This window comes from Bos grunniens, chromosome 2 (genome assembly GCF_055505025.1).
Source record: "Bos grunniens cultivar Pamir isolate PY7600 chromosome 2, Bosgru_T2T1.0, whole genome shotgun sequence".
NCBI classification, from domain to species: Eukaryota; Metazoa; Chordata; class Mammalia; order Artiodactyla; family Bovidae; genus Bos; species Bos grunniens.
The window spans coordinates 104,122,501-104,135,839 of NC_141166.1; the positions used below are offsets into that span (position 1 = coordinate 104,122,501).

At 39.1% G+C, this 13,339-nt stretch overlaps 1 protein-coding gene across 16 annotated transcripts in view; it reads right to left on the reverse strand.

The window, feature by feature from the left end:
- Positions 1–2,386: 2,386 nt before the first annotated feature.
- The window catches only part of FIGN (fidgetin, microtubule severing factor), a 126,733-nt gene continuing 115,780 nt past the window's right edge, over positions 2,387–13,339 (reverse strand). For 4 of the 16 annotated variants that reach the window (XM_086370066.1, XM_086370077.1, XM_086370055.1 and 1 more), the window contains 2 exons: positions 7,165–7,420; positions 2,387–6,634 (listed from right to left, as the gene is read on the reverse strand). In XM_086370066.1, the coding sequence (XP_086226192.1) occupies positions 4,380–6,634; positions 7,165–7,267 (2,358 nt within the window). In that variant the 5' untranslated portion in view covers positions 7,268–7,420 and the 3' untranslated portion in view covers positions 2,387–4,379. Of the gene's footprint in view, positions 6,635–7,164; positions 7,421–8,114; positions 8,480–8,529; positions 8,837–8,998; positions 9,389–11,657; positions 11,882–12,521; positions 13,246–13,339 lie in introns of those variants that run through there. The other 12 variants (XM_086370116.1, XM_086370144.1, XM_086370135.1 and 9 more) reach the window with 9 other exon arrangements.

The window sequence follows — 13,339 nt, forward strand, 5'->3', positions numbered from 1 at the left end:
TAAAAACAGGGGAAAGAGAAGAGACTTGTTCATTAAAGATGCAGTATCCCTGGTTCACACAAATGCATCTGGCAGGTTCAAAATCGAATGTCAACCAGAGGTCTTAGCAGACTGTGAGCTTCAGTTCATGTGTGAGTTAGTCACAAGTACAGCTGGTTTTGAATTCTGAAACACTAATAGCTCCATGTTTGCTAATGTGCTTCATATGAAAATCAGCAGGTGATTCAACAACCGAAGGCTTTACTTTTCAAAAGAAAAAGCACTGAAATGCTTTGAATTGTAAAGTGGTCATGTATATCTCTGCATATATGAAGAGAGGAAGTAACCAGTTGTTTCCAAGTAATGTAAAATAGTTTTAAAGTTCAAATCGTTGGTGGTGAAAACAGCACACGTACACACACACAAACATACACACGAATTATATATATATATGTATATATATTAGAACTTTCGTGGCCTCAATAGTTCAACAAACTGTGTCCCTTTCACTTTCCAAAATAGCTTCAATGATCATGATACCCAATTCTTGTTAAAAAAAAAAATGAGAATGAGATTATAAAAAAGTAACTTTCTGTTTGGAGTTGGACACATTTTCAGAGAAATAAATTCTATATGCTTCAAAAACATATATTCCAACCCACAAATATATTTAAATTTACAACAAAGTATTGTGGGAATTAATTTGGACTTTTTTGGATGTATTCTTCTGAAAACTGCATAGCCAAGTACTATGCAACCAATGTAAATTGACCTTGGTATTTTACATAGCATAGCCTCTGGATAGTTTTTATCACTGGCCCAGATGGTGTTTGGCCTATGTATTTGAGTGGAATGGTTTATTTTCTCCTTGATGGGTTTCAAATGCACAAGAAAACATTATACCCGTCTATCTGCATTTGAGTAGAATACAAACTGACTAATAGATAAACATTCTGTGTGAAAGTAAATAGCCTTAAAGTATACTGCCTTCACATTCCATTGATCAGCTCAGTCAGCAAAGTTTTCTATATTGTCACTAATGTTCTAAATATTTTGGTGAGAAGCATGCCAGAAGTGTAGAGTATTTCCATTTGTGTCACCCATAAGGTCATTATGAACTACCTCTTGAATTTCTATTGATCCTTCTACTGAAGTAGTTTCCTTCACTTCCTTTTTGTCCCTGTTGGAAATGTTACTGCAGTTGTGAAGAAAGAAATTAGGGGCTGTTAAGTAGACTGGCTCAAATCCCCTGGCCAGACGGCAAGAGATTTGGACTGGCTCATTACCTTACCTTCATTAGTAGCCTTCTCCAAATTCTTAGCAGTCAAAGAGGCCAAGACTATGAAGCCCCATTACTCAGTTGTACCATCACTGATTGTACACATTCAATTCTCAGGATGTGGTATCCCACCCCCACCCCAAGCTCAAGAAAGGATGGTCAGAATAGAGCTCATTATTAGGCTAGTCCATAGACGAGCTCAAAATGCTGCCACGAAGAATCAAAGACTCACAGGAGAGCACTACTTCCTCAAAGGTCAGCCTTATCTCCCTCAACAGATCTTCATTTCTTCAGCATGCCCAATTTCCTAAGAGATCAAATCCTAGTATTCATTAGGCTAAATGAAATTCACACACAACTTCAGCTTCTACCTCAATACATGGATTTTTGACCACTCATAGCTCAAAGGTAATTTTTAAGTCATTTAAAGCTAAAAGCCAATATGCATGACGTTATTTTCAGTTTTATAAATGAGTGTAAAACACAATAGTGCAGTCATATATTTGGCATTAACTCTTACTAGCCACAGAAATGTGGGTCAATACTGGATTTTCCAAAGTTGTCTAAATAAGACTGGGTTTGTCAAAACTTGCCAGTTGCTTTCAAGTGAACACAGCATGTTGGCAGAAATGAAATGTGACGTCCAAAAGACTGAAAATAGGTCAGCACTGTGCAAAAGTAAACTTGTCAGTGAGATCAATATGAACCTACAAGTTAATGGGGTTATTAGAATTTCCTTACAATAAGGGATGTGTGCAGGGTAGCGCCAGAACACGATTGTAGTGTTTATTCACTTGTGAAAAGCAGAGGAAGTACTTAAATATTACTTTTTGTATCCTTAATGAAAGGCACTACTTTTTAATATGGAATATTTATATGTAAGAATAGGTTTAATTGATAGAAAATCAGAGTAAATTTAATTCTAGTTCATCTGCTCAGTTTTTAGCAAGAAAAATAAGAAAAAAGGGGAGTAATGATCAAGCATCATAAAATCTCAGAAATATCATGATGTCCTTCATTAGCTTTCTCTATGTTAAGCATTTCAGAGAATTTGACATTGTAGATGAAATCAGTAAAAATAAAAAAAAAAGAAATATGGAAGGAAAACAAAACAATAACAGAAAGACCTTTCTTAGGGCTTCTCATTGCATTTATTTAAAGTCTGTAAAAATGTACATCACTTTTTGAATACATAAAATGCCAGTGCTTTGCAACAGTTTTGTTACTGCATCTCTCAACTAAAAAAAAAATAAAATAAAATAAAAAATAAAAACAGGAAAAATACATTCAAAAAGCCAGGCTGTACTGCTTATGCATGGGCAGTGGCTTTGGGAGGCTATGGCCTACTCTGTGTCGGTTCAGAGGCATTGCCGAACATCAGTCAGCTAGCAATGTAAAGTTGCACATAAAGCATTAAAGGATACAAAGAACAACTTGGGGAGCAGGAAAGGAGTGGGAAACTAAGAAAAATGCTACATATGCTGTTGGACTGGGGGTGGGCCCAGGTAGAAGTGAGCATGAAGACTGGTATTTTTTTGGAAACTAGATTTATAGGAAAAGATGAAAGAAAACAAAGTAACACATTTGGCAAGCTGTATCTGTTGGTGTGTGCGTGTGCATGTGTATGTGTGCGTGTGTGTGTGTGTGTGTGTGTGTGTGTGTGTCTACTTCCAATTTTCTACTTGACTTTCCAGGAGAAATGTAACAAAACTGAGGTAGAAATGAATGTGGGAGCACTACAGCCCAGAAGATTTCAAAAGGAGAAGCAAAATTGCACTGACAAGAGAGGAGTCCCAAAGGAGGAGAGGGGGTGCAGACATATTCTTTGTGGATATATATAAGTTGGTTGGTTGTTTTCTGTATTTGTTTGTTTGTTTGCTTGTTTGTTTTGGCTGTTATCTTCTGCATTCTGTCAAACAGCATGGCAAGCCTATAAGCTAGATTAGTGAAGAGAATGACACCATTTCCAGCAGTTTTCCGGGAGAACTTGCAAACTACCAGCACCACCACCGTTACCACCTCTGCAGGAAAAAGACAGTCCTAGTTTTCAGGTACTGTGACTTTCAGGGTCCTAAACAGGTCTTGTGGCTGACTGCTCCAGACACTAACACAGACTGAGTAAATAGCTTTCCATTAACCAGTGTACCTTTTAAGAATATTTTCACTTCGTTATCAAGGAGCAACGTACGAAGAACTCTTGCAGGTATTGATATAAAGAATTATTCTGCTCTGGTTAATTCCCCATAATTAGTGAAAGAACCTTTTAAAAAAATCCTTCCATTTTTACTTTAAATTGTAAATATTCAGTTGTATCACGCGTCAGTATTTTTCCGGATACATTCAAAGTAATTTTCCTTGCTATTTTCCAATTGTTGAGGTAAACATACATTTTAATATAAAGTAACATTGAAGCCTATCCCATTACTCTCAGCAGTACATAGTGCTTTCAACACATTCCTTTGAGGTACTGTACAAAACACAATCACTTTCCTGAGTTTTTGCAGACAAGAACATTAAAAGAAATGAACTGCAGAAATTAAGGTCCAGATTACCGTTACCCTGTTTTACCTGTTCTTAGCTTAATACTGCAGAACAGACAGGATTGAGGAATACTGTTGCTCTTAAAATGGCAAAAATCTGGTTTTCTGTTGAAACACAACCGTTCATCTCTTTAGTCCAATAATGTTTGAAGTTAAAGCTCTTTATATTAGCACATGCCACCAATGTAATTGTGAGGCAAACAAAAAATAAAGCACCACTCCAGGCACTTGACAGCAACTAAATCTCGAGAACAGCAGAATGGAATCAACACACGAGGTTCACGTCCTTCTGAAATCAACACACTTGCACCTTGCTCCTTGGTGAGTGTTGTCTAGCTTGAACCGAACTGAGCATCGGCAGATGCTTTCTGTCATCTGGGGCTTTCACATCCGAAGGTCTGATTGGATGCCTTCTTCCACCAAATCTACCCTGACTCGAAAGATGCAACTTAATCGTCTTCTTCCCCAGTACCCTTTGCGATTTAAACACTACTGGAAAGGGGCTCTATACCCTATGTAGCAGGCTTTATGTGTGTGTGTGCACGCCAACATTCATCACATTTTTTTTTTAAAAGAAGTTATCACTGACTGCAACCAAACATTTTGTTCCATTCAACATACATATCAAGCTCTTTTTGAGATATGCTAGGCTGAATCTTGCAGAAAGCATTTTCAAAGTCTTGATACGTAACCGGCCTCAACTGGCTGGGCATAATGGCTGACAGGTCTGTGGCTGGCATGGCATGGAGGGGGCCCACCACTGCTTCCTGACACAGATGAGCCACGTCTAGCCCAGAAAAGCCTTCTGTGCGCTGGACGAGCAGTGCAAACTCCTTGTCATTGAGACAGTAATTGTGCTGTGAGAGCAGTTGCACTATTATCTGGTGCCTCGCTGTGCTGTCAGGAAGTGGGATTAAAAGTCGTTTCATGAAGTACCTCCGAAGAGATTCGTCTATCTCTTCTGGTTTACTGGTGGCACAGATCACTATGATTTGGTCCTCAGCTGACGTTAGCACAGTGTCCAGCTGCATCAGAAATTCGGTTCTCATCCGACTGACTGGACTGTGTTCCTCACTCACTTGAGAGGAGAGAAGCATGTCAATGTCACTGACAAAAATCACTGAGGGCTGACGACATCTGGCCACCAGGAAAGAGGCGTGGATAATTTTTTCTGCTTCTCCTAACCACTTGGCAATAAGTCCAGAACCGGCAATTTTGAAAAATGTGGCCCCCAGCTGACTAGCTATGCATCTGCCCAATAATGTTTTGCCTGTTCCCCGAGGTCCAAATAAAAGGATGCTCCGAGGTAAGGCCGTCAGTCCACTGAAAGCGTCTGACCTCAACACAGGCCATAAAACCTCCTCTTTAATGACAGCCTTTACCAGGTCGAGACCTGCGATGTCATTCCAGTCCACTGGCGGTCCTTGGGTGATAATCTCATTGGTTACCAGGTCAATGAGGTGTGTGTCTGTATTCTTCAGTTGCTCGTCCACGGAGTGGTTGGCTGAGGTAGCTGCACGGAGTCCAGGGCCTTGCATGGGGTGAGAGAGGAGCTGCCTGTGCTCCTCCCCGTGTTCGCTCATCACTGGCGACGTGTACTTCCCAAAGGATTCACTGGATCTTGATCCCAGTGAATTTTTAGCAGTACTGTAGGAGGGAGGGGTCAGAGCCCTACTGGACTGGCTGCTGAATTTCCTTTGCTGTTCAGAGGACATTAGCTGCTTCGTTGGCTTAAATGCTAAGGATGATGTTTCAGCACTTCTGTCAAAGCCATTCCCCCGATTTGAGTTTGAAATGCTGCTGTCGGACATTCTGTACATAGGACTCTGTGTAGATCTCTGTTGGCCATAGCTGTAATTTCCATAACTGGAGTCCATGTCTCCTTGCCCTGCCATATAGAAAGCTTTCCTTTTGAGAGAACTTGCCGAACTGTTTGTCAGAGCCGAGGGTGCGATCGGTGTCAAACCGTGACCCTGGTAGGTGTAGCCAGGAACAGTGGTGGGGGGCAGGGGTGTGGGAGCAGGAATTCCTGAAGGCAGATATGCGGAAGGAGGAGGGGGCGCACCCCCAGGACTATACCCCGATCCCACAGCAGTCTGAGGAGGATAGCTAGCAGAGGGGTAGCTGTAACTGGAAAGGTTAGAGGTCCCATTGTAGCCTGGGACCAGGGCTGGTGGTGGAGGAGGTGGTGGTGGCGGCTGTAGGAGCCCAGAGCTATGCAGAGGAGAAGGATGAGGTGAAGGAAGTGCAGGTGCTGGCTGGCTACTGTAAGTAGAATGCAAATACGAGCCGTTGTATCCTGGGGCATATTCCTGAGATGGGAGCCCTGTATGCAGACTAGGTACAGTGTGGCTTCCACAGGTACTACTCGAATAACTAGGTTCTGTCAGGTTGCTGGCCACCCCAGGAGAGCTCCCTATACTTGCAGAGACATCTGCTGGAGGGAGGGCTGAACTGACTCCAGCTTTGCTGGCAGTGATAACATCCGGAACACAGTTCATGGGATAAACAGCGTCTGAATTCAAGGAAGGCTGCCAGGGTTCACTTTCATTCTTCCGACCATTCACTAGTCCTGATGGTGCATCTGAGTAGTTGCTGAGTACGGGTCGGTCCACAGGGCCTTCCAAAATGCCAGAATACTTCTCTGCATATTTTTTTAGTAGGTTGGATGCCGTCAGAGCAGATATGTCGTCGTTTGCCCAGGCGTACTGGTAGGTGCGCTGCAAATGACCTCTGTAAGCTTCAACTTTGTGGGCAGGGGACCGAGTAGTGGAGGTGATGTCAAAGTGCTGTTCGGGCCACTGGGCGTGCTCTGGCGTCCACTGCATCTTCAAGCCTGAAGATTTGGGGGGAGAAGGTTAATTTATTTAGATACTCATCAGAACTATTAAAGCTTTTCCACCCAACTTCTTTTGTTACCCATTATTTTCTACCAACGATAGTGACGTTATAAAGGATTTCCACAGTTTATAACACCTATGATGGTCTCTACCATGCATACATCTAGAAAAGGGACTGAATTTCAGCCCTGGACAAAAAGTAAACGGAATTTAAATGAAAACTCTGTAGAAGACCTACAGTTTTTTCATTCTTGAGTAATAAGCAAATTTATTTCTGCTAAGCCCATAGAGTTACTTGCTACACACACACAGAAACACATATATATATGTACACACACATCCCTGCCAAATTAGAATTCAGTCACTGGTTCTCACAATATAATATGCATACATTTTAAGCATCTAGTTCGGGATAGTATTAACATGTGCCATATCTAGCTATCCTGCCTCTTCACACCACAGTTTCTGTTTTATATTTTAACCAATATAAAAATGAGACACAGCTGACAGATCACATCTAGGATACCTCTCTTATTTGGTACTGAACACCTAGTTAGCACAGTATAATGCTCCCTGTGCAGAACAATATGACACAGACATAGCAGGTCATTCCATAATCCAACTCTCATCTAAAGTGGTCCACGACAGTTTCAAATCTGCTTCGTGGAGTGCAGCAAAGCAATCTCCCAGGCAGCGCTCCATCGCTTTCATCACACAAAGCCTACAACTCGGTATGAATTACAACTGGCTCCTTTCTGCCTCTCAGTTCTGTTGTTGAAACTCTGAAAAAAAAAAAAAAAAAAAAACAAGCATCACTTGTCTGTCGGTCTTCTAGCTAGTGTTCTCCTTCCGTTTGTTATCATCGTTCCCTCTGCCTTACAGCTTCCAAGGTACTAAGAGGGGAGAATATATATATATATATTCATATATATTTATGAAGAGAGTAAGGGGGAGATAGGAAAGAAGCAGGTAAAAGGGAAGATAAGAACACAGAGAATCTGGATTCTGACTCTTTACATTTATGTGTAGTGGCATATACTCGAACAATACAACTAGAAAATGAGATGCTACGTGTATGTAACTCTATCATCTGCTACTAAGTGAAGCAAGGTGACTACGTAGCCAAGTATACAGGACTATTTTCTCATTTAAGAGAAAATACAAAGCAAGGACTTCCCTGGTTGTCCCAGTGGTTAAGAATCCACCTTGCAATGCAGGGAATGCAGGTTTGATCCTTAGTTGGGGAACTAAGATCCCATACTCTGTGGGGCAACTAAGCCTGAGCACCACAACTGCTGAGCCTGCACGCCACAACTAGAGAATCTGTGCATGGCAATGAAAGATCCTGAGTGCAGCAACTAAGACCCAACACAGCCAAATAAATAGATAAATATATTTAAAAAGAGAGAGAAAATATGAACCAGAGTCAGAGAATCATTTGAATTTTACAGTTTACAGAGAGACCTTAGACATTACCTTACTTCCCACATTAGGGAACCAGCACCCAAAGGGATTTATAATGTACCCTTGAGGACTCTCATATACTTAGTTACAGAAGAGCACTGGAACCCTGTTCTATTTCCCAGTGCTGACTCCTCCTAATCTCTTCTTGATTGGAACACTTCCTATTCTGATACAGCTATATTAAGCAGGCTTCCTTAATCTCCTTTGTATTACCCTAAGTGAATTTTGCAAACTCTCTTGTGCCCTCTGGCAGCGATTCCTTGATAAGAAGGAGGTCTGGTCTAAATGAAGCATCTGTGGCATAAGCTCCCTTCTGAATTACCGCAGTCTATGTTGACAGCTCCTACCCCCTTATGCTTTCCTCCTCCAACCCCTTTAGCTCTTCATTACCTGACTCTGGCTTCTGACATGGCCAGCTTTGACTTACTGAGCTAAACTGAACATAGCACAGAGTTTGGTAACAGAATGGCATGTTGATTCCCTTCTGACTCCCTCTTCCTTGTTTGCAAAGCCACTGCACCAGACACTGGAAGTTAATTAGCAGGATGATGCTGTGCTAATTGTGTTAATTTACAAGGTTTTAGTCAAAGAGAATCATGCCAGGGCTGGCACTGCTGTCATGCTTCCGACTTAATGATTAAGAAATACTGAAAACAAGGTGGGAAGGATTGCAGTAATTACACAATAAATGAATAAAGTAACAGGATTCATTTGCAAATATATTTTACTGCAATTGTACTCATTTGCATTTGGATTTTAAAAAAGGATCCATGTAGATATTCATTTGCAAATCACCATCTCAGTTAAATTAAATCTGAATGCTGCACTGTATAACTTAATCAAGCTTCATATATTTGAATATATAATGAATTTTTTAGTAAAAAAAATCTAAATACCTTACTTCTCTTGTACACACAATAGATTCTTTACTTTTCTTCATCTCCCCCCAAATCATCATGTTTCTCTTTTAAAAGTATATTAAAAAAAAATCTCATCAATTGTAAACAATATATTATAAAGTCCTGATAAAGTGTAGCTTGCATCATTTCACTTAAGAGGAACTCTGGGTTGTGTCGGGGGGGAGGGGGGCGGTGCAGGGGAGTCTTCTAGGAAGAACTAAAGTGATATTCTTAATTGTTTCTGCTTTCTCAATCATTACTTTTTAAGGGGGAGGAAAACACACCGCAAAATGGGTGAAATGACCGAGACCACACTTAAAGGGGAAAAGATGCAATTTTAATGAAGCAGCATTTCAGGAATCACACTTTCATTAAATTCAACTGGAAATTATTAAGAGCAAATCACCAGGAACCAATCGCAAGTAATCAGTATCTAAATTCTTCTAGTGTCATGGGATTTACTTTCAAGCCTTATAAAAACGAGAGAATATTAATGTGACTGTAATGTAGAACTGTCTAAAAGACCTACAAATTCATTAGTTCTGTAAATTATTTCCAGGGACTTTCTATTAGGATTTTTTTTTTTCCTTAAAAGATTATCAAAATACAGAGTTGAGAAAACAAGAAAACACATATGCTATGAGTAGGAATTTGATTAGATTGATACAGAAGAAATATGAATAAGTATCTTGAAAATAAGGTCTCAAAAATAATTTAGGAGTCACAGGCAATGGAATTTTTTTCACAAACACAACACAACACTTACACACACATGTACACACACCCATAAAAGGTCTGGTTTCCTTTCAGTTAGTTGAGCTAAGCCATTATTGGCATTATTCAACAAACATACATAAAAAACATGATTTTTTCTATAAAAAAAGTGTCTATTTTTAAAAAAAATGAGACCACTTTAGCTTTAGAGTAATTATTTTAAAAAATAAACAAAAAGGGCAACTTTCACCTCCACTGGGCTTAAAATTTTCCTTGTGAATTAATCATTTGTAAAATATATGCACAAGTTTTTTGGTAAGTTATAGTCACTGTGAAAGACAGGAATATAAAATTTAAATAAAACAGGTTGGCCATTTTCACTGGGTAGTAAAATGCATAGTTGAACTGCATAGTTTCACTCTAGCAAAAATAATTAAATTTCTTAAGATTTCTATTTCATCTGAAATTAAGCAAAAATCCTATCAAAATTATTTATTTGGAACAATTACTAGATACACCACTCCCTTTTGATTCTCATGCTATTTTTGGGTATGCTTACCAAGATAATTGAAAGTTTATTTATTGATTCATACTAAATAACAACCTAATAAGCAAGGCTGCAAAAGTTAAGTATGAGCTTCCATTAAATAACCTTAAGAGAACAGAATTATTCACATCCCCTGAAACATGAGTATTTATTGTACTTTAAAATCATTAATAACATTTGAAAGTACAAATTAATAGCTAAACCATAAACTAGTTCCTGATACTAGTAGGAGCTCAAGAAGCCAGTGTTCAGGAGACTGTCCTGATCTACAGGAGCACAAAGAACTTTTTCCTCAGTTTCTTGAACTTTAATACTAATTAGAAATAGAACTCGGAGAAGGCAATGGCAACCCACTCCAGGACTCTTGCCTGGAAAATCCCATGGACGGAGGAGTCTGGTAGGCTGCAGTTCATGGGGTCGCAAAGAGTCATGAAAATGAGACTTCTTTTCATTGTCATTATTGTTCTATTTATTTGTGGTGATAGTTCTGATGTGCAGTGGAAGAAAAATGTAGAGCCAAATGTTCTTTAAACAAACTATCACACTCCCTTTGATTACACTGCTGTTATCTGTAAGAAGTAGCACACGCGTGTCATTTAACTTGGCACCCAAATAACAAGATGGGTTTTAAAAAAGCTTTTATATGGTTCTCTTTGGAACATGAAGAGAAAAACCTCAGAAACAATACTATTTTAATGTTATTAGAAACAGGACTCCAGCACAATAACTCCCACTGCTGTCTAGAAATAGCTTAATAGGAACAATAAAAATTCAGAAAACAGTGGAAAGTAAGAAAAACAGTTCAAGATAATTGAAGAATTGTTCCAAAACATCAATTTTTATTTTTGAAAGTATTATAAAATTCTTAAGAAAACAGCTGGCAAATTTCACAATGCAATGTGTTTGTTTTTAAAATATGTAATTTAATAGAAAATTGCTTTTAAGATACCTTAAGTGTTCACAAGGATGACAGATACTATAGTAAAAAGCCTAAGCATTTTGTTATTTTATTGTAATAGGATGAATTTATGTATATATAATTGAACAAGTCTGGATTTCCCATAAAACTGGTCAATTTGGATAACATTTTCCATTCTTATCATTACTGACCATTTTATAACTTAGATTTAATTACTAAACAGTTGCTGCCTCGTTGCTTTATTTCTATTTTACTCTTTGATTAGTTTGAAACAAAACAACTGTGGCATCCTTAAAAGTTTTGTCATAGCTTCAAAATGATAAGGAAACTGTTACACAGAAAAATGAAGGACATAAAAACAACTTGCAGAATAGGAGGAAATTGGGGATAAAAAACCAGGTCTTCTAGAAAGCATTTTTAGCACACATTCCTGGAAATATTAATCTAAGCCTGCCCCACCCCCACTCCTAACATACGTCTGCTATTCAAAGTTCACAAGGTCTGTAAAAGCTGCTCTCTTCTCCAAGGTTCCCACAGGGTAATTCTGGCCGTTAGGGACTCTGCCTTCATTTGCAGGTTTTCTCAGACTTCCTAAGGGCAGGCACCTGAGGCAAACACCTGCAGGCATGGCAGGCTTGCTCTAAAAGCTGCACAGCGCTCACACAGACCTGCACGACATCCTTACACCTACTACACTCCTTTGGGCTGCTGTACTTCGGAACCTTTCATTTCATTTAAAACAAAAAACAAAAAACTGGACACTATACTTACCAAGAGTCTCTCTAGAAAACAAACACTACTGGTGTAAATACAATAAAGTAATTATTAGCCTAATAATAATTAGGCTCCTTAGCCTAATAATGCAACAGATTCATCATCTGCTACGTAGGAAATGGCAGAACTAACACAGAACATTCAAAATTTCCAGTAGACAGTAGCAAATACATTCACTAAATAATGAGGCATCTGAGACATAAAGGACAGACGTTTGGTCACAGTGGGGGAAGGAGAGGGTGGGATGATTTGAGGGAGTAGTATTAAAACATATATATTTCCAGATGTAAAAGAGAGAGCCAGTGGAAATTTGCCGTATGATGCAGGGAACCCAAAGCTGGTGCTCTGTGACACCCTAGAGGGGTGGGGTGGGGAGGGAGATGGGAGAGTGGTTCAAGAGGGAGGGGCATATGTATGCCTATGGCTGATTCATGTAGATGTAGGGCAGAAACCATCACAATATTGTATCATGCAATTATTCTCCAATTGAAAAAAAAAAAATAGTTTGAGAGGGGGACTATAAACTTCCTGGTACTGAAAACTGGCTCCATGCAGTATCTACTTACCTTTATCCTTCAAGGGAAGTGATGACCAATTGAAATGTCCCGCAGACTAAGAGCATTCTGCTTTTGTGTACCCACCCTCATAAGCCAAGAGGCCAACACAGCAGTATCTAGTATGACCCGTCCTAATCTATTTGATCTGAAATCTTCCTTAGTCCATTTCCTAGTAACTCTTAGATGAAAATGTGATGTCATATTTAAAAGTAGTATCAAGTGAAAAGTGAAGGGTACAAACACAGAAATATACATTATCCTTAGTCAATTTAAATAGGTTCCATCTTTAGAACACCAAAATGAAAAGTCCTTTATAAACTGAATATGATATAGGAACTGTACATCTTAATTAGTCAACAAATTGAGGGTCCACTATGTGGTTCAATGCTAAGAAATTAAATCAAGGGGATCCAATTACCAGATAACAAACTTTCCCAGCTTTCTGCATTCTTTATAATTTCACATTCTAATGTTTCTTAAACTTGGATTTTAGAGATTAGGGGATCTTTCTAATGACCTAGTCCCCAGTCCAGACAGCCTCCGCTATAGTTCAGTACTTCACTTGTCATGGAGTACTGTGAGGTTGAATACTATCTAACACAGTATTTTATTTGGAGGCATTACTGGATTGTTGGGAAAGAATGGACTGGAGAAAACATAAAGGTCCTAGAATTTTGTCTGAAGAGTGAATATCCCGAGCTCGAAAATCAGACCACTGGCCCTGATCCATGCCTTCACTTATTTGTTCTAATCTTGGTGAAATCATGTAAGTATATTATACTCACTTTTTTCAGTCATTAAATATAGACAATAATGGTATCATATAC